We start from the raw sequence: 20,723 nt of genomic DNA, 5'->3' as shown, positions 1-20,723 counted from the left end.
GGGATGGGTTTTATATATTTGTCTCCTGCCACTCCAGACTAGTCTGTTTCCTTTGGTACAGCATGTTTTATCCTCATATTCTCTGCATATGGGGTTCATCTCCTCAAACTTGCCATGTCTACAGCATGGACAGCTGCTTCTGAATTAGTTACCTCTGGCTCCCTTGATACCTTAGGGTGGAGGATAAGGCATCTGCAGGGTATAATTTATCTGATGTAGATTAGGTATGTAATTTATGGTGAGATAAATTGCATGTTTTCTACAGCTGGCCCTGAGCATGCTTCATGATTTGGTTGAGTATTAGGTTACAGTTTGTAGCATGTATAGAAAACAAATTCTGATCTTCTATTCTATGGCCCACAGCTCCAATAATCTCATCTATAAGTCCTTGGCATCTCTGGAAAAACTGATTAGAGTGGCCTTTAGAAGTTAGGCTTCACCTGCTGGCTGGAAAGCACCTGACACGCACACAAGCCATGTTCTGAAATCTGAGGTTGACCAGAGATCACTTTAGTGATTCCCAGTTGGAGTGAACAGCAGCACAAATGGGCCTGGAAGGAAAGAGTGGTGACCTTTTGGAACAAGAGAAGGCAGGAGGGAGCTGTCATGTGGAGACCCACAGCTGTTTAAGGGGAAGCAGGAATCCACAGCACGAAAGGTGAAGCTGACTGAAATAAGCATTTTGTTCCAAGGGGCTTTGTCCTCTAAACTTGTTTGAGATAGCTGCTGTCGTTCATAGACGCTCAATGGCAATACCTGGCAGAAGTCAGCTGGGGAGAGAAGGTTCCTGCCATGTTTACCTTCATGGAGAAGAGTAATCTGACTTTTTAATGAAGTGAAAGTGTCATAACTTTATTGCCAAGCTGCCTGCTAGCTTTTTCCCCTCACTGGACCTATCTGGTGAGATGACAAGCTGCATGAAATGGGCTTAGATGGTAACTCTGTCCAAAAACCTAAAACCTTTTTCCCAATATTTTGTTAAAAATGCAAAGCTGCTGTTAGCAGATTTTTCTACAGACCCCTGCTATTTCCATGTGCGCTGTAAGCGCTAAAGCCTCCACTCCATTTTAAGCAAACCCAGAATCACAACTGGTATTTTTGTATTTTCATAGAAATCATAGAATCAGTAAGGTTGGAAGGGACTGCTGGAGATCATCTAGTCCAACCTCCCCACTCAGCAGGGTCACCTAGAGCATGTTAGACAGAGTTTTCTCACTTTAATGCCTAGCTATTACAGGCACTGAGGTATTTTTATTTAAATCAAATTTATTAACTCTTTCACAGCAGCTGTGCATGACTTACTCACATTCATATTTGCTAGTCTGAACATATCGTGGACCTTGGAAGGGCTTTTAGATCCTTCTGAAATGCTGATTATAATTTAAACTGGCAGTCTTTGCTTCTTGAAGATGAAAGGCCTCTTTAGATCATATAAAAGAAATCTTACATGCTTATAATTCTACACTTCAGAGAGCTTTAGCTCTAGTAAACTTTGCTGTACTGCATTAAAAAGTTGAGAGGTCAATGGGAGAACCTGGCTTTGGTTCTCTGAAGTTTTCTTCCAAAGAGTTTTACTTCAAGATCCAGCAGTTGTGACGTTGAGTTTCATGGTAAGTAAAAAAAAAAAAAAAAAAAAAAAAGAGGTTAGGAAGGGAAAAAAAGGAAATGAAGTGAGGGTGAGATTAGTTAGCCCTAGTGAAGAAGGGAGAGGGAAGGTGAATGAAGCAAAGGGGGTTAAACTGGAACCACCTTTTAAAGTATGATATCTTAAAGTCAACTCAGCTAAGAATGTCATTGCTAGTCTCACTTGTGCTTTGGCTTCTGAGGTAAGTTCAGGAGGGGAAGGCTCTAAGGAAGTCTCGGTAGCTTATCTTGTTTTCTCCGCAAGAACATAGGCCAATCAGCTGTAGGGAAAAAAAGAAAACGCCATAAAGAGTTGGAAAAAGCTGCAAATATTGTTGAATTTTGTTAGTAGTAATCCTTGTGTGACAGAGCAAAAAAGTCTTATTCCTCTGTCTGTGGAAGAGCCTACTACCTCAGCAGTAGCCTTGAGCAGTTACAGATGACACTAACCTCTGCAAGAAGAGTTAGAGTGTTTGTGTTTAGTCCTGCTTTCCTTCTAAGTATCACCACAGTGACAACAGAGCCACAAAATGAAAGTGTAGCCATGGACTGACACAGGCCACAGCACATCTTTCAGAAACCCCACAGAAACCCCTGCCAAAAGTGCGATGGGGATAGTGTATCTGAACAGCTACTGTTCAGTGGTGTCACTTTGGTGTGTGCACATGGCATAACGTGGAGACACAGATAATTGAGTTCAGTGACAGCCCTGCTAATGAGCCAGTTCTGGTATCTGTGCCTGACCCTGCATTGTGTTACAGAGCTATAGCCTTTGTGTGCTTAAGGGGAAGAAAAGAGGGCTTTTGTTTCTTTAATTGCATAACTAATCTCCTTCTGACACCCAGGGAGATGGAAAAGGTCTAATATCACAGTTCCTTGAAAGGATTCTTCTTCCCCTTGCTGCCTAGAGACAGATTTATTAGAGTTGCTCTCGTGACTGACAGCTGTGTTCCTCTCCAATGCAAATAATAGTTAACTATCTGCCATATGTTTAGTTTACAATACTGTCACACTTCTGAGATTTCTGGGTACATTCTTATTAAGATTTCAAGAGAAATAAGGGATGCTTTTAGTGTTTAGGCCCTATATTGAGATTCAAGTGCAGGGATAAGGGAGAAGGTCAAGCCTAAATAGTCACAGATTGCCCACATGCTCTTGGGCAATTCACTTTATCTCCTGTTCTCAAAGTGGGAGATTTGCCACCACATTGTACTGTAAATTCCTCCGGGCAGCATGGTCTCCTATGAGCTCTAGTACAATGAAGCCTGGGTAGTGATCAAGAGCTTTTACTCAGTGCATATTTAGACATAAAATGCCTGTGCACCTTTCTAACCATGGCTTTGATGCTCACAACTGACTGTTTAAGCAGATGTTTTTAATACAAAAAAAATATTCCTAGTTTCTAGATTTCTTTAATTGTCAGTCTGCTTGTACTGGCCACTAATCTACAGCATATCACATTATGCTAAGAAAGCATCCTTGCTAATCATGTTCGCAAAAGGTGTGAATTCTCCGCATGAATTTTCTCTTTGCTTTCTCACATTTCCTGCTATGTAGCCTTTGTTCTCCACATGCTTTTTGCCTATGTTTTAATTGTGCTAGCAGGTGAGCACGGATGGCCTGAGGTAGGGACAGCAGAGAAAGTTGGGTTGCCCTGTGAACTGTGAGCTTGCTGGCCTTCAAGTGCTAAAAGCTGAAGAAAAGATGATCACAGGCTGGCTTCCCACAGAAGAACCTGGCTGCCAGCCACATGAGGAAAAAAAAGTTATTAATGATTATGCTTTTTTTTCCATTTTTAGTTGAATTACAATACTTAGTTCTCAAATCTTCAATTCATTTGCTGCTAAATCTGGAATGTGTCTTACGTTTCCATCAGGCTGGTTCCCTTATCTCCTCAGTGTTACCCCTACTCATGTCCAGGCCTGCCTAAGTCATAACAGGCACTCCGTAGTTTTGCAGTAGTTTATGCCTAATCTCCATCATGATTTACAATTTCTTATTCTGCTTGTCTCCGAGACCTGACCCACCAGGCATTTTCAGGCTTCACATAACAGTGACACCAATCACTGGGCTGCTTGCTTGGGTTGCAGGCCACCTGGGTTAAATTTCCTCCCTTTACATATGAATTGTCTCCTCCCTCCAAAGAAGGCTCACTCCAACAGCCCAGAGGCCTTTCTGAAGTGCAACTTTCTTATTCTTTTTTGAAGCTGTTCCCCTTCCCTTTGTCGGGTGGAACAGTTGTCAGTCCTGCCTGGCTAGGTTTGGTTTGTAAAAGAGCTCTTTTGGGAGAGCTGCTGAGGGGGGGGTGGAATTTAATATACACAGCACTGCTTCTTTCTGACCTTGTTAACCAGAACATCACTGGTCGGAACATTCAAGTTGTCGCAAAGGGCTAAAAATTCTCCTTTGTCCAGGATTCCAGAGCCATCCTTGTCATGCTGAAGAAACTCCTCTTGAATGTTCCTGTTGTTCAAGTAGTTACGGAGCTTCAGCTCTTCCTGAACCTGCACAATTAACTCATCCAATTCCTGCTTGCTGGTCCCTAGTAAGGGGCTGTCACTGTGGAAGAAAGAGAGAATGGGACTGGGTGTGAAAATTATTTGTGGCAGCCCTACTATGAGGTTGTGTGCTGGCTGCCCACTGTGGCTCGCCAGACTGCATCTCTGAATATATAGCAGGCTTCTGGGGTGCTGTGTCTTGAACAACAAGCCCATCTCAGCATGGATGCATAAATGAAGCTCAGGCTTGATTTTTGGGAGAGTAAGTAAACTATTCTCCCTCTGCGTGACACTCCTGGTTGCTACTTTTGTCTACAAGCACCTTAGGAAAAGGAGGGCTTCCTTGTCTGCCTCATACAGTGTCAGCAAACGTATCAGTTTCAGTCTGAGCCTCTGAACTACTCTGATACTGACTTACTTCAAAGTGTGTTTGTGAAGTTATAGGGTTGTTACAGGGTCATCTAAAATAGATCCAGACAGAGTACTAGAAAAGAGGATGTGGTCTTGTCTCTCACATGGCGATAAGAAGAACCAAAGCAAATGAAAAATACACTCCACCAACTCTCTTCTTAGCTTGCCATCAGCTGGTGGCTCATGTGTTAGCAGCACCCATTACAGTTACTGCTGTCCTTTGGAAAAACATACTTGGAAGGTACCTCAGCTGCTGTGCCAGAGCTGTCCCACAGAGTTTCAGGTCGTGGCTGCCAAGGCATTACATTCCATGCAATTGATTCCCCTGTTTGTGTTCAGACACAGGCTCTCAGAGCCGAATAATCAGCTGGGTAGCCAGCCATCAGACAGCAGACTCGATGCCCCCCTGAACAGCATCAGGCTGGAGCCTGCAGGGGCTGCTGAAAATCCTCTTAGCTGTCAACTCTGAGTTTCATTTAGCTCCACTACACGGTCCCTTGAAGCTTACCTTTTGGCAGTCTCCTTTATCACCTTCCTTGGGCGAAAATGATCCCTCAGGGACTGCAGTGTTGCCTCAGGGAAACTCTCTGCATTGCTCTCCATATAATTGAGCACGTATTCATCAGCATCGGTGATAACAAACCTGTGGCCAAACACTGGGGAAGAGGCAACAAAGCAAGCAGTGTTACCTGGCTCTCTGCCTCAGTAAGTCACTTCATCATCTAGGAGACAGCATGTTTTCTCCCTTGTGGCTGAGGTCAGGGCTGAGTAGACAGCTACTACTTATTTTAGTCCTTAAAGTGGAAAGGATATCACTGAATCAAAGGGAGTTTTGCTGCAGAAAGAGCAGCTGCCAAGAGGAAAGACTTCATGCTTGGGCCTAGTGACTCTGCCCTTAGCATGGGTGGGGTTCTAACATTTCAGGATTACGTTTATTTTCCTTGATAGACAGATTTATGGTCTTTGCTACTAGAAGTCATCTGGCACAGCTTTAACCTAGTGGCTCCTGGCAGGTCCCAAAAATGTGAACTGAACACATACAATGGAGAACATCACTCTTTTCCTGATTATGCCTAAGGTCCAAACACTGTCTGACAATAACAGAGTTTTATCAATTTACACCATCTGGTGATGTGGAAAATAAAATATGGTAAGGCCAGAAAGAACAGATCTTTCAAGTGGAGGATGGGATACACTGTCTGTGCAATAAATAACATAGATGAGGCACTGAGAAGAATGCTTCCAAAGCACTATGAAACCAGACTGGATCTTACCTTCAATTGTGGAACCAATGGTGAGGTCAGAGGGCTCATAGTATGTGGCATTCTCTGTAGTAGAGCCTGGTTTGGGGACTCGGGTCTTGCCTAAGTATTTGCCTCCAATGATACCAGAGTTACGGACTGGAGTTTCATAGATGCTGATCATGTCATTTGAGAGGAAATAAGAGAGGATGAAATGCCGCTTTCTGTCCTCAGGGTTTGGTGATTCCTAAAGGAAAGGTAATAGCTTTGGAAAAGAATATTTGAACCAAGTTTTTCTTTCCTGGGGTGCTTAGGAGTACCTTGTAACCCACTCATAAGCAGCCACAGTTGACGCATTTTTTTTTTATAGCTGACTAAACATAGTATTTGATGTAGAGCAGCACTCTAGCTGCTAGCACAGAATAACAAAGTCCTAGATAGCATTAAATATCTGGATTCCAAAGGTTACTTGTTCTAGTCAGGCTAACAGAAGCAGAATCTGGGCTGCAGTGACCCAGTGTATTCATTGTTTCCACAGACTGAGTAATTCAAGAGAAAGGAATATCCTATATGGAATGATTAATCACATAGAAGAAGACTGACTTTAAAACTTAGCAATGTAGTTATATTTTTCCTTATAATGGGGTCCCTGGGAGAGGTGAGTGCAGCTTGCAGCTTCTAGTCCCAGGAAGACATTCCCCTGATACACCAATAGATTTACTTGCTTACATTAAAATTCAATTGCTCTAAACTCATCAGCTGTGACCTTCAGGAACTCCTGCACAATAGGGAAAAGAAATCAGTCCTTATTCATTCTGAGTATTTGGAGAGGGCAGGCCCCAGCCAGCACAGGAAATGCCATTGCTACTGCTAGACATGCCAGAGGTTTCTTGCATAAACTTACTATAAAACTGGCACAAAGATCAGGGTTTGAAGTGGAAAGCACCATGGACTCCCCTTGTCAAATGACTTCTGTTCTGGTTCTGGGCTGCTGTGCTTGAACAGCCCCTTGACGGCTGCTGAGGTTGAGACCAGCCTGCAGAAGGACAGGTGCTGAGAGCCAGCAGTGGAGAGACAGCAAGCTCACATTTGTGGCAGTAGCTGAAGGCAGGCAGAGGCACAGTGCCCAGCTGCAATGCCGTTTCAATTAGGGCCATCTGTCATGTGCTGATGTCAGTGAGAGTTTTTCCATAAATGGCTGCGGTTGTGTAGCATGTCTATTTTGTACTTTCTGACCCTGTTTTTTTCTACCTTTGTGTGCTAATAATTGCCATAGCAAGTATACAACAACCCAAGGGCATCCTCCTAAAGGATAATAATGTTGGATTGGGGAACTCTTGTACCATTAATATAGAGAGTGAATCAGAGGAGAATTTCCTAAGAGGCCTGCATGAACAACCTATTCCTCACATCCTTTTGACTTTACAACTTAAGCTGGCACTGTACTGTCAAGGAAAGCACTTACCAGGGCCACCTGGTATCGCAGCACCTTGTGGTCATTCTCTAGCATCTTAATAACATCTTTCCGAGGAGGCTTTGGAAGCAGAGAAAAGCAGTTCTGAAGGGAGTCTTCAAGGAAACCAAAACCATTGTAGGGAGGAATTATCTGCATCCAGAGGAGATACCAAGCAGAAATAATTGAAACCAAGAAAAAGACAATGTTTCCAAGACAGTTTGACAGCTTATTGGAAACCTTCTGTTTGGAAATAACTCTTCTGTCACCAGATGGGAACAGCTGTGATGTCCTGCCCAGTAGAGACATTGCTAGCTTGGGCATATTTCTGAGCTCTTACTTATAAAAATAGAGGTAAAAAGAGGGTAAAAAAAAATCAGAAAGCCAGAAAGCCAGGTAATTTCTATGAACAAAGAGACTACCAATAAACCAGCTATACCAATAAACTAACCAGTGCGAAGGTGCAGTCCTGTGCCCTAGAACTCAATTATATATATGGTTACACTGTCAGCCTAGTCTCCACCATGTTTGTGATCCAGGCCAACCTGCATTCTCCAAACCATACCTAGGCTCAGTCTGGGAGGTAACAAGGGCTGGTGACTATTCCCAATAGGCAGTTTGGATTTAGCAATCCTGTTTTGGAGAATGAGATAGAGTTTATTGAGTGTGGCCAGGCTGTGTCAGTTGGCTTCCCAGCCAGGGAACAAACCCTGGTATTGTTTAATTTCCTTCTGCAGAGGCAATCAGTGTCTTCTATCACTTAGCAAGTGCTTTGTCCTTTACAATGTTAGAAATAGACTGTTCCAGAGGAGTTTCACTTTTATATAGATTATGACCATCCTTGCTGTATCTTCAAGTTACTTGCTCATTTTCTTAAGCTGAAGCTTTTAACTAATGCAAATAAAGTAACACTATAAGAGTTTACAGGGACTGCTGCTTCCCTTCCCTTCCTTTGGGAAATTGTACCTGCGGCACTTCCTCAAGTGGTTTCTTCTTTATATCCACTGGCTGGAAGTCTGTAATGCCAAACTTGTCACGATAGAAGTTTCGTGTGAACTCATCACAGTCATAGATGAAGAAAGGGCGTCCAAGGAGAGTGGTAGATTTGCCAACAGCAAAATCCTTGGCTGTGTACCATTCAAGGACCTCCTGATCAGAGATCTCCAGCACACAACTTGGGAAGGTCTCTAAGGACAAAGGAGAAAAAGGAAAAGTAAATCAATCAGGTAGCAGTTAATGTTTCCTAGTGAAAAGAGATACAGAAGCAGGCTGTATAAACAGCCCCTATGTGCTGTTGGTACTGCTCTCCTGACACTGCTTCCCAAAAGGTAAAGGCTTTAGCAATCATTTAAAGAATTTTTCTTCAGCCAAAAGCTGCTGACACTTGGAGCGTTCTCAGCACAAATTATCTAGACCTACTATAACTCTCATGACTTTCTGACCCAGCATCCTCACCCATATCCACTCACCAAGGCCCTCTAGTATTAACAGACATGCCAGACAGTTTAAGCTTACTTTTCTTGTCCACAAAGGCTTTGGGCAGCCGCTGGCGTCTTATCAGCACTGGGAATGGGTCTCTGCCATCATTATGCTTGTGGGTTTCCCGAACCTCCACTGTGTCATCTGCTAAGTAGTAATGGATGATGTAAGGCCGATTCTCACCAAACATGCTGTCAGTGTCATCCCACATGGCGTAGAAACGCAGGACCTAAGGTGAGGAAAAAAGAGGCAGAGAAAGCAAGCATGAATTAATAACACTAATGTTCTGTCCAAATAAAGTTGGTTGATGAGTAATTGGAGGCACACATCTCAGCAATCCTCACTATCAGGTACAGGAGAATCTGGCCCTTGCTCTGGGGACATGAACCAGTGGGCTACTGAAGCAGCACTGGGAAGAGCAGCAAGGGCCTCAAGAGCTGAAGTGGCCTGGCTTACTTTGAGAGAAGCAAGTCAGAGAGAATAATATCTGCAAATACAAGAAATTTAAGGCAGTTCATGGAAGTGTGAGAAAAAATGGAAAAAAAAGAAAGGTGATTAGAAAGCATAGCAGAAAATAATTCCCCCAGAGGGAGAAGGGGAGTAGTCCTGAGGGGAGTGACTTTTAAAATGAAACTGAACAAAACAAGAGAGAATACAGCTTTGGCTTGCAGACAAGTTAAGTCTACAGGTATCCAATGTGAACATTATTAGCCATTTAATTGCCAATTCTTTAACACTCTCATGCTGAGAAATGCAAAGGGGAATGCACTTGGCTGCACTGAGGAGACTGCATTCATTACAAACTTCATCTCATTTCCATCTAGTGGAAATCTCATGTTTCAGTGCCACACAGATCAAACTCCTTGCATTGCAATGCTTCCAGGACAAGTCTATCACCTCCTGGTGCAGTGTCCTGCTGGTCTTGTGGGAATATGTTGACCTAATGATAATCCAACAGAAATTCAAGACTGCCAAAGTGACAGGGACTGCTTTGGAAGTGCTGCATTCAGTGGAACAGTTCCCCAATTCCCCAAGATACAGCTCCTAAACAGGCAGCATAATATCTGTTATAGGCAGAGTTGGCCCATGGCAAATTTGAGTCACTATAGCTAAACTGACATTAAAAAGTAAAATGGCAGGTATGGTCCAGTTTGTACACATGCAGCAACGCTGTCTGCTCCCCCCTCAAAACAGGATGACCATATCCAAACTACCTACTCGATACGATCCTTGCCTGTGTTAACACGTAACTGATGACCAGGAACTGTTTGATTGATAGCTGGCCACAAACAGCGCTAAAAATTCAACAGTACATACAAGATTCAGGCCATGTCCTGCTCCTGTTTTGTTGATTACTATAGATGTAGTATATAGGTTTCCTTACATTGTTGCTAGATGAAAAAAAAATTTGGAGGAGCAAAAAGGAGAGTGTTAGTCATCTGTACTCACAGACAGAACAAATGAGTGGTATTAGTGGTTATCTGAAATGCTTCACTCTGGCATCAGGAATCAATATTTTTGTGGAAGAGATGAGTGGATGCAGCATATCCATTCATGACAGAACTGCATCTGACCATGTATGCTAACTTTCCAAGGCAGGTAGCTGGTTATCTTATCCCCACAGGATGAAAGAGAGAAATGGTGAATCTAGAGCATGGGCTTTGCAATTCAAAGAGAAGCTCTTAGAAGGCACAAAGTCCAAGAAGAGGATACATTTTCTTACTAAAGCAAGGAAAGGGGAAAATTTGAAATCTGTCTGGTGGACTGAGATTTTTTAGAGTGAGTTGGGAAAGGCATCTGCTTGCAGATACCCACAAGATTCAGGTTCCAACAGCACATGTAGTCTAAACTATAGGTAATCACTGCTGCCTCACTCACCTGCTTGTCGTAAGTCAGGAACTGTTTGAGTTGGTCGAAATCTGATGGTGTGATGTACTTGCGCACAGGCATCCGACGCAGTTCTGTGTAAGGATCAAAAATCATTTTTTCTGGAGGGTTCAGTTCAATCCCTTGGCTCTCCAGGAACACCTAGGGAGGTCATCTGGAGTATTAATGTTGCCATGAGTTCTAAAGCTAACAGGCAACTAGAGATTACAGGTTGGCTGAGATGAGTGTTGCCAGGACATTGCAAGTTCATTCTTCATAGACCATGAGTTGCAGTAGTATTAGCTCTACTGCAATAATAAATACAATAGAAGATGACTAAAATGTTTCCGTTTAAGCTTTTTAGCTCATCCCCCGACACACACACATCCCACCCTTTCATTCCCAAGAGCAGTCCTGTCCTCAAAGTCCTAACTCAGACTTTACCTGAGCATGTTTTTTCTTGGCCTTAGTGTTGAGATCTTTAAGTGTGGGATCCATTTCAGGTTGGTCTCTTTTATGCAAACTAATAAAAATTAAATTAGTGCAAGACTACTGATATATTCAGTCTGAATGCGCAAGAGACCTTGCAATGTGTCAGAGAGCTGAAGTAAGTGCTACCCATGGCAAGCCTATTGAGGTGATGTTGGCCAGGAGAACATGTGTCTGAAGTGGCAGTTCATCTTCCAGGAAGAGCACCTCCCCACAGAAAGAGGGCAATCTTATATATACAGGAATTTTCAGCTTACCCTGGATGCCCTTAAAGCATCAACTAATTCCAGGGTATTACTTGTGTACTTACCTCAGTCACCCCAAACAACCTCTGAAGTCAATGGACTTCCCTATCTTGGCGTTGGGAAATGGTCCATGAAAATATTCAGCTCAGGAAGCAGCTGTGCAAACATCTCTAACAGGCATGTGAGATCACCCTGAAGACTCACAAGGCAGGTTCATGCTTTCAGACTCATTATTTTCTGGTCTGGAGGATGCCAGTTAATGATAAATAGACTTACGGCTTTGAGATCTAGACCTATGTTGCTCATTTCATGTTTTTCACTAAGCAACCAACATTAACATGAGAACTAGCTCCTCATCAGGTGTCACCTGACTTTAACAGTCAATCCAGTTCCAGCAGAAGAGCTGGCCCTGTATACTCCCAATAGCAACATATACACTAATATGTTATACATGCTTTGGAACATTCCCGGGCATTCAAGCCAAATGGCAAGCAACAGCCCACTTCTACGCCAATAAATGCTCTCAACCTCCAGGACATAAAGGCTGCATGTAACTCATCTACTGGGAACAGTCTTTGCAATGTTCTAACTCCTGGACTGTTCTTGAGAATTGCTTGGAAGAATACTACTTGAGCAGGGCCAAGATTATACTGGGGAAAATCTAACGGCATTATCAGTATAAAGGATCATTATCATTTAATTTATTGGTAGAGAAATAGACAATGTGCTGAAAAACAGGAAAGGTGTAAGCTCTCTTAGAAAAGTCAGTTTATAATATGATTCTCAACCCATTGATCATGACCTTCCTTCCAGGCTGGCAGGAGATGGGTGCTGGGGTTACGAGCTGCACTTGCTTCACCTATTCTTATCAGAGGAGTGCCAAGTAGGAAAAGAATTAAGATCAGTAATTTCCTTCTTTTATATGCGCTAAGGTTCATCAGGAGTCTAAGTAGTTAAACTGTTGCACACATAGAAATGAGCTTAGACCAATTCTATTCACACAGAAATGAGCTTAGAATTTGTCCTGTACAGAGCAGTCCTGAGGACAGAGGATGGACTCCTAGTAGCACTGGGGCAAAAATACTGAGCTATTACTGTGCCCACATCACACATCATCCTTTGAACTCCCTATGGATTTTTTAAAAAAGAAATCTCCACAAAAACCAAAATGACAGATCACAGGTAACCTCAGTGTGAAAGCTGCTGATGCAGACTATGGGACAAGTCTTTAATGGGTCTTGCTATCTCTAACTCCTGGGATTCTTCAGGTCTTCTCTGCACAAGCAACATACCTGTGTGAACGGGTCACAGTCAACTATGCGGTACGTCCTGCCATACATGGTGATGTTCATGCCTCGATTCAGATCCTTCCAGTGGTAATGATCCCCATGCTCATTCTTGGGCATCCGCTGGCGTCTGATAAGTTTGCCTTGAGGAAGCCCAGAGTTCTGCACAACAGGCTCCATGACAGACATGCTGTCATCTTCCAAATAGTAGTAGATACCCACTTGGCGGATCCGGTAATGCTCCTCTGCAGAGAGAGGAACATCTTCCTGGAAGTATGCATCAAACTTCAAAATCTGCCAAAGGGGCAAGAATCCAAAGACAGAGAGAGAGATGGAATTTAAATACCGCAATCACTTTATCAATACAAATACTTTATTTGCAATGTGCTTTGGCAATGCAAAGTTACTGAATTGTAATCTGCCAAATCATCAAAGCCAACTGTATCCTAATCTGTGACAAATGGTTTTTATCAAGACCTGGCTTTTACTTAGTAGGCATGAGACAAGTGTAATAAATACAGCCCTTTCCCTAGTCCCCTTTAATCTCCAGATATTTTACCTACTGCCAGGTGCTTGGTACTGCCAATAACCTAATTCGCTGACCTACATGAGTTTCTTTAATATTGTCAGTTCCGCAGATTCCTGGTTCAGAGAAGCTATTTGTGCTTAAGCTAATTCTTAATTTTAGTTAAGACAGTTCCATCATATCTGTGGATTTCAGAATCCGCATGACTCTTGTGAAGTCTACATCCAAGACTGATAGAACGGTCAGTCAGTGCTGGAGAAACAAGAGGAGAAATCAGGGCACAGAGAAAATGCATCTTGCACATCCCGCCAAGAGCCAGTCAACTGCAGTTCCTGTGCTTCCGCACAAGGAATGTTCCTTTCCAGATCATTTATTACCCCTAAGAGGACACAAGTAGCCAGTCAGGGCCTGCCTATCCAGCCTACACTAGCCCACGTGCCTAAGCAGTTAAGTGAGCATGTTCCCACTAGCCAGTTAAAGTGCTCGGAAAGGAACTGTGACTTCCCCCAGCAGCAAAGGGACCCATACTGCTATTTTGGCTTAAATGAAGGGGCAGAGAAGTATCTGACAGAGGTAAGGGCTACATCTACATTGCTCTTAAAGAATAGCCTCTGAAGTAGTAATTAACACAGCACATCTGTTCTCATGACTGTCCCTCAGATGGTTTGAGGGTTGGCTGCAGACTGCCTTTCCAGGCCTGCCTGGCAGTACGCTAACCCCTTACATGTGCTCAGCCCCTGCCTGGGCCTTGCGCATTCTGCAGGGACTGCTCTGTCCAGGGCTGTGGCTATGCTTGTGAGCTTGCAGTCTGTACAACCAGCACCCAAGGATCAACGCAGGACTGCTCCTAGCTGACACATACCTACTTCCTAGTCTGACAGGATCATAAAGATGCAATGCAGGAAGTACGAATGGGCCCGTACAGGCTCTAACACGCTATGGTGACAAGCACAAGCATAAATAGATAGACCATAGCTAAATACACTTGTATGGTCTCCATTTCAGAGTGTCTTTTACAGTTTAAGTTCAGTTACAACCTCAATATAGTTTTGGAAACACAGAAGGCCAGGATATAGTTTACAGGGTTATGGTTATAAATTGAAGCTTTTCAGAGTTAATCAGACTTCTTCGCAAACTCCTGCTGGAAATGCTCTGGCATAGCTTGTAGGGAATGTCTTACATCGTTTATGTATTATAATCCTCCTCCGAAGCAAAGAAAGCCTCTTTCAGACTGGGGTTCAGCTGTCTCTGACTAAGGGCAATGGCATCTGAAAACTGTTGTACACTGTCCCATGAACCCTTGGGCTGACTGTTTATGTCTCTGAACTTGGCCAGCAATATTCCTGGAATAAGCTTCTTGATACCTTTTTGTCAAAAGCCACGTATGCTGGAATGAAGTCTGAAGGCGGAGCCCGCTTGGCTTGCCCATAGGTCAACGTGGGTCTCATGCTGCATAATTCATTTAATTCAGATTGAGAGAGCTGATTCACATAAAGTCGCTCCCCACCTATCCCCACTGTTGGCAGCCGAAAAAAGGCAATTCCATTTTTGTAGTCCAATGTCTGAGAGCGATGAAAAGATGTTTTCTGTGGAAAGAAATCCAGCTGTTAAACTACTGTATGTGTTCAGTAGATATTGATACTCAAAGCACAGAAAAGCACCAAAAAATCTACTATCCAGAATGCCCCCCGCAGCATTTTATTATAATCTATTGCAGCAATTATGTACAATTCAATTTTATGGTTAGACCATGAAGACTGAAAAAACAATAAGGAACAAAGCATCAGAATGAACTCAAACTCTAGCATTGGCTCAGACCTCCTGACAGTCCTGGCTTAAATCGCTTAATTTCTCTATAGCCATAATTCTCTATGTCCAGAATGGGATAACAGAACTTTATCTGCCTTAGCATTTATCTCACAGACTTTTTATTCCTTACTCTGTGTCACAACAGTATAGAGTGCTATGGGACCTCACTTTGTTATGGCCTTGTGCTACTCTCATGACTATAATACAAAAATGGTTGTCCACCCTCCATGCTTTGCATAGCTGTTTATTTAGTTAACTCTCTTCTGAGGATAATACCCATAGGATTTTCCTCACTGGACAAAATCAAGGTTTGGGGGCAGGTTTACCTCAGTAGAGTGTGGTGCTGCTAATGCCAACGTCATGGGTTCAATCCCCACTCGGGGCTATGCTAAGTGTTGGACTAGATGATCTCCAGAGGTCCCTTCCAACCTTACGATTCTGTGACTATGACTAAAGTGTGTCACATTCTCAGAACTGCAATTATGAAATGCAACTATAGGTGTTCCACCACCTCTCTCCACAGTATAGATAAGGGTCTACACATTAAAAAATGACAGTAAGAGCATAAGACCCTATAGCAGATTAATGAGAAACTTAATAAGATGACAAGGATTCTATGCACATGAGCATGTTAGCTAAAGTATTTACTTGTTATTCTTTGCAGGATTGGTTTAATCTTGATTCTGACCTCCTACCTATCTTTGCTATCCATTTCACGGCAGCTGCTGAGCATTCTTCATGTTAAATAATGATCCAGATGGTATAGGAAGATTCCTTAATTTGCTTAATGACCCATAACAAAAAAAAAAAAAAAAAAAAAAAATCAGAGCTGTGAATAGGACTGATATCTATCAGTCCAGTCCTGTTTTTCACTGCTGAAAAATGAGGATCGGATTTAACTGACCCCAGGCTACTCAACTTGCTGTAGAGTCCATGACATCTGGTACCTCACTCTTCAATCCTAAGGTATTACTGGCTAGTCCCATTGGTTTTCTTGCACTTAATTTTTCAGAGGAAGCAAAAGAAAATGTGAGTTCTTGATAACAAAGCCCCTGACTTTGAGTTTTGCCAAGCAGCACAGAATTATAGGCATTTATAGTGAAGGAACAGGCTTCAATTCCTGCAGTTTCACATGTTCCTCCACTTCAAAGAGAAGAAGATGCTATTAGCAGTTAGCAGAAGAGGACCTCTGATGTGTAGATTGCTGCTCTGACTCTGTGTGGTAAGAGAAAGCAGTGTGCACTCCTCAGACACTGCAACCCACCAAGTGAAAACTCCTTTTCCAGTCCCAAACTTGCAATCAGTCCAACCTCAGGCAGCTGAACAACTTCTCCTCCCCTTCATCAGCCCCCACGGTTAAGCCCCAGATCTTCTTTATACCTTACAGGCCCCACTTTCATTTCATATAATTATCTGTTTTCTCTTTAAATGGGTACTGTGGGCCTTGCAGTGCAGCTGAAGAAAACAGGTTCAGGTGAAAACAAGGTACAGTTTAAGGAAGAAATGTTAACAATGTATTTTATAAACATGAACCCTGCCACAGAAATGCCATTTCTTCTGTTAAAACATGCCAAGAGAAAGCTGTGAGAAAAATATTCAAGGAAAATCAGGAAGTTTGTCTTTAAATTGGGTAACATCAGAGTTTGTCAGAAGTGTATAGGCTTTTAAGGACACACAGTTGCCTGAAGGAAACACCTCATAAATTCATAAGACTCCTGGGTCAACAGGCTCATACAAGTGAGCATAAATGTCAGACTACATCTCACAATATCAGATGACTAACACACATGTAACAGGGAAAGCCCAGAATGTAAACTCCTAATCACAATTGCTTCCAGTCCATATCTGAAGAAATGCCAGTGAACAAAGCCTCTGTTTTTGCAAAGTCTATAATACTTCATGCAAATGCCATATCCTCTCCTAATGTTTCTGTTCCTCTGCCACATGAGTACTAACCAAAAATCATGCTACCTCATTTATACTCAGGGGGTTTCTTCAGCATGTGTCAGCATAGACCTGGAAAGTAAGTATCACACTGACCATTTTCCAGATGAGGAAACTGAAATAAAATGAGTTGATACCATTCACTCAAATTCACCCTGAGGTACACTGAAAAGCTGTTTCTGAAGTCCAGATCTCCTTAAAAACATTAACAATGGTTTAACATTCCAACTTACTCTAAAATAACAATCCAGTCTGCTAAATCTTGCAGGTGTTATTCATTCTGCCTCACTAGTGTCAGTAGAAGCATTCACATGACTAAAGCAGGAAGGATTTTTTTGATAGAGGAAATAATATTTTGTGAGGGGCAGAGATTTGCATTGTAAATTTTAAAGAAGTTATAAATGATATTGAGGAAAATATTATTAAGCTGAAACTAATACTGAATAACCTTTATAACTGCATGACTAAAAGTATTTTTACAAGCAATGACTTCACTTACTGTTGAAGAACTCAGCTGTCACTGACTTTAAATAGTTTGACCATTTCAGAAAACACCACTAAGACTGGTACAGTGGAAATTTATACTTGAGTATCTCTAATCCACAAACAAGCAAAATAAAGACAATTAGGGGTCCTGCTTAGGAAAACAGAGAAAACTGGATTCCTATAAATGCATCTAGAATGATCTGAACTGGGTTTATCAGAGTGCAGCATAACACAAGCTCAAGAGCACATCTACCAAGCAGATATCAATGACAAGAACACCACGGGTATAAAAAACATAGAATCATAGAATCAGTAAGGTTGGAAGGGACCTCTGGAGATCATCTAGTCCAACCTCCCTGGTCAGCAGGGTCACCTAGAGCATGTGATATCTTCCTAAGACAGCAATGGATTCTATCAGTGTTGTTAAGACCTTTCAGAGGTTACTCCATCCCCTACTTGAAAAGCAATGAAGAGTTACAGACGAATGCAGAAGTTTCAGCATTTCCACTGGAATATTAAGTAAGCATGAGGTGTATGTCCCAGAAGATAAGGGGCTCTAACAGGTGATATGGGAAGAGAAGAGTGGGCTATTCTGCAACACAGCTTGCCATTCCTTGAGAAAGTTTGCTATATCATATCTCCAAGGGTGGACTGGATTGGTAATAAGATCTCTCTATTGCAGAGATCAGTCTAGCAGAATTATCAGGAAGACATGGAAGTTCTTGCTCTGGAGGTGTTAGTTTTCGGTGGGAGCATCCAGGACAAGGAGTCCGTGGTATCCTTTTTCTTGAGGTAAGGCATATCCCATGGCAAATGTTCACACATAAGTGCGTGAGGTTACTTATCCAGTAATATCAGAGGATATTAGAGCCCAGTTCCCAAGGCCAGGCACCAGGAAGGAACAGGGGGAAGATGGGGTTTGACCTGGAGTACTGAGCCAATGGAAATGGAAGAGCCCCTTCAAGGCTACAGAGCACCAGGGCAATGTCAGGCATGCCCAGGTGTTCCCTACAACAGTTTGTGAGAGTATTGCCTTCAAGGAAAGCAGAGTCAGGAGAGTTCAAGGATGTTCATCTCTCAAACTGACATTAGTGACATTGAGTCAAAGACGGGTAGTGATGTCTACCCTACTTTAGTGACTTGAGATATTAGTTACTCAGGGAGGGCTGAGCTGTCAACTGCTCTGCAGTAGTACTTAAGATTCAGAGCATGTCAGTTCCTGTCTGTGTGGGCACTACTTTCTCAAGAGGATATAAGGAAGGCTTGATGTTATCAGCTCCTCACTACATTAGACCATTGGGAATGGGGGAAATGCTTCCTCATTTAGGTATCAGTTCCAATGCAGAGGATGAGGAAGAGATTACTTTTTTCAAGGATTACTGGGAGCAGCTGAAAGGGTTTCACTTCCTTGGGAGGATCCTGGAAGTGGTATCCGTTCTCTGGAGGAATACTAGTTCTCTGAAGACTATCAGTTACTCAGGTTCCAGGGCATCAGTTCTCTATAGACTACAAAGGATTCAGTTCTCTGGGGAATAATGGGAGTGTCCAGAGGGCATTTGTGGAAGTATCAGACCTTTGGTGGAGGGGGTATCAGAAGGATACTGCTTGACCAGGAAATAGGCCACTTTAGGGTGTATTGTCTCTTTAAGGATGCTCAGTGGGTTCAGGATATATCTGTTTGGGGGATTCATTCTTAGTGGAGTATTACTTGAGTTTTGACAGATACTGGTTCTTCTGGGGATGCCAAGACAGTTAAAGGGATATCAGATGAGTTTATGGATCCTGGTTCAGGGCAGTATCAGAATGAGTAGTAGGCTCACAGCACATCCCTTTTGGAAAACTGAGATGGTTCAGAGGAACAGTAATTTTCTTGTGGGACTCAGGTTTCAAGATTGTCAGGAGAGTTTGGGGACACTCCTTCCCCAGAAGTATCACATGCATTGGAAGGAGAAGTACTGGATGGATTCAGGCATGCTGGATCCCCTGGGAGTGAGTTGGCAGATAGTGGTTCACAGGATAGGGTCAACATACTTCAACAGCTACTGTGGTTAGCAAGAAAACTTCAAGAGTCTCAAATGAGGCTGAGGGAACCTAGCTCTCCAAAGCGATCAGGACAATTTGAGAAGATATCAGATGGATGCAAGATGTAACAGGTTCTTTGGGGATAGGTTCAAGACTACCAAATCCCCTGAAGAGTAGGCTGAGGGATACCTTCAAATCCATTTCCAGGGAACTAGGTTTATTGGGAGGGCTTTTGGGTAGGATCAGGGGCTACCAGGTGGGGTCAGAGAGTATCAGGTCCTCCAGAAGTGAGCTTAGGAGTATCCGTTGGGTTTGGGAAGTACTAGATCCCTCAGGTGTGAGTTCAGAGGGTATCAAGTCCCTGCGGGGGGGGGGGGAAGAGGGGGGAGTTCTGGGGGTATCAGGTCCCCCTAGGGTCCCCTGCTAGGGTCCCAGGTCACCTGGGGGAATTAGAGGGGAATGCTGATGGAGTGAGTACCAGGTGTCCAGTGGAGGGTGGTCAGTGCATACCAGTTCCCCTAGAGGGGGAAGGGGGGGAGTGCCAGGTCACCTGAGGGAATTGGGGTTGGTGGGGCTGAAGGAGTAAGAAGCTCCCTGAAAGAGGGTTCAGGGGGAGTCAGGTCCTCTAGGGGGTATTAGATGAGTTGGGGGGGGGGGGTACTAGATCTCTTGGAGGAATTAGAGGGGGAGGCTGAGGGAATACCAGGTCTTTTAGAGGACATTAAGTGACTTTTGGGAGGATACTGAGTCTCCTGGGGGAACTGAGGGGAGTTCAGGGGGTACGAGGTCCCCTGAGGGAGTGTGGTGGTGGTGGTGGAGGGGGGCGGCAATAACGGCTCCCTGGAGCGGGGCGGGGGGTGCAGAGGCCCAGCCCCCGGGAGGGCTGGGGCGGGGAGAAGGGCTACCGGGAGGCAGGGTGGGCCGGGCGCCGGCGCTCACCGTGGGGTCCCTGAAGGCGTTGCCCGGGAGGAAGGGCAGCCCCTGCCCGGGCTGCGAGCTCATGGCGGCGGCGGCGGCGGCGTTCGCTCCGCGGCGCCCGGTGACGCCGTCTCCCTGGCAACGCCGGCGTGCTCCCACCGCGCAGGCTCGGCGGGGCGGGCGCGCATGCGCGATGGGGCGGGGGGGGCGGGTAGCGCTCTGCGCGCCTGCGCATTGGCCGGTTGTGGGGGGCGGGAGGAGGAGGAGGTCGGCTGGCGCGCTCCGCGCCTGCGCGGGGAGCGGAGCGGTTGCCATGCCAGCGGGAGGGCGGCGGCGCCATGGCGGCGGGAGGCAGCGGCGGCAGCAGCGAGCTGCGGCGGGCCCTGAGCGCCCCCAGCCCCGGCGGCATCCAGCCGGCCTCTCGGGG

At 44.2% G+C, this 20,723-nt stretch overlaps 1 protein-coding gene across 2 annotated transcripts; it reads right to left on the bottom strand.

Annotated features, from left to right (window-relative positions):
• Positions 1-1,832: 1,832 nt before the first annotated feature.
• Positions 1,833-20,380, bottom strand: EFHC1 (EF-hand domain containing 1). 2 transcript variants are annotated; one of them, XM_062571220.1, is made up of 11 exons: positions 20,240-20,380; positions 14,482-14,703; positions 12,598-12,885; positions 10,584-10,733; positions 8,742-8,934; positions 8,193-8,413; positions 7,239-7,379; positions 5,807-6,020; positions 5,041-5,188; positions 3,966-4,182; positions 1,833-1,904 (listed from the first exon to the last, which is right to left on the bottom strand). In XM_062571220.1, exons 1-11 carry the CDS (start codon positions 20,378-20,380, stop codon positions 1,833-1,835), a joined length of 2,007 nt encoding a protein of 668 aa, XP_062427204.1. The 2 variants fall into 2 exon arrangements, with proteins under 2 accessions (XP_062427204.1, XP_062427205.1); XM_062571221.1 differs by having other exon boundaries at positions 20,318-20,380.
• Positions 20,381-20,723: the final 343 nt, after the last annotated feature.

Source organism: Rhea pennata, chromosome 3, assembly GCF_028389875.1.
Source record: "Rhea pennata isolate bPtePen1 chromosome 3, bPtePen1.pri, whole genome shotgun sequence".
Lineage (NCBI taxonomy): Eukaryota > Metazoa > Chordata > Aves > Rheiformes > Rheidae > Rhea > Rhea pennata.
This window is presented reverse-complemented; position numbering and strand designations above follow the sequence as displayed.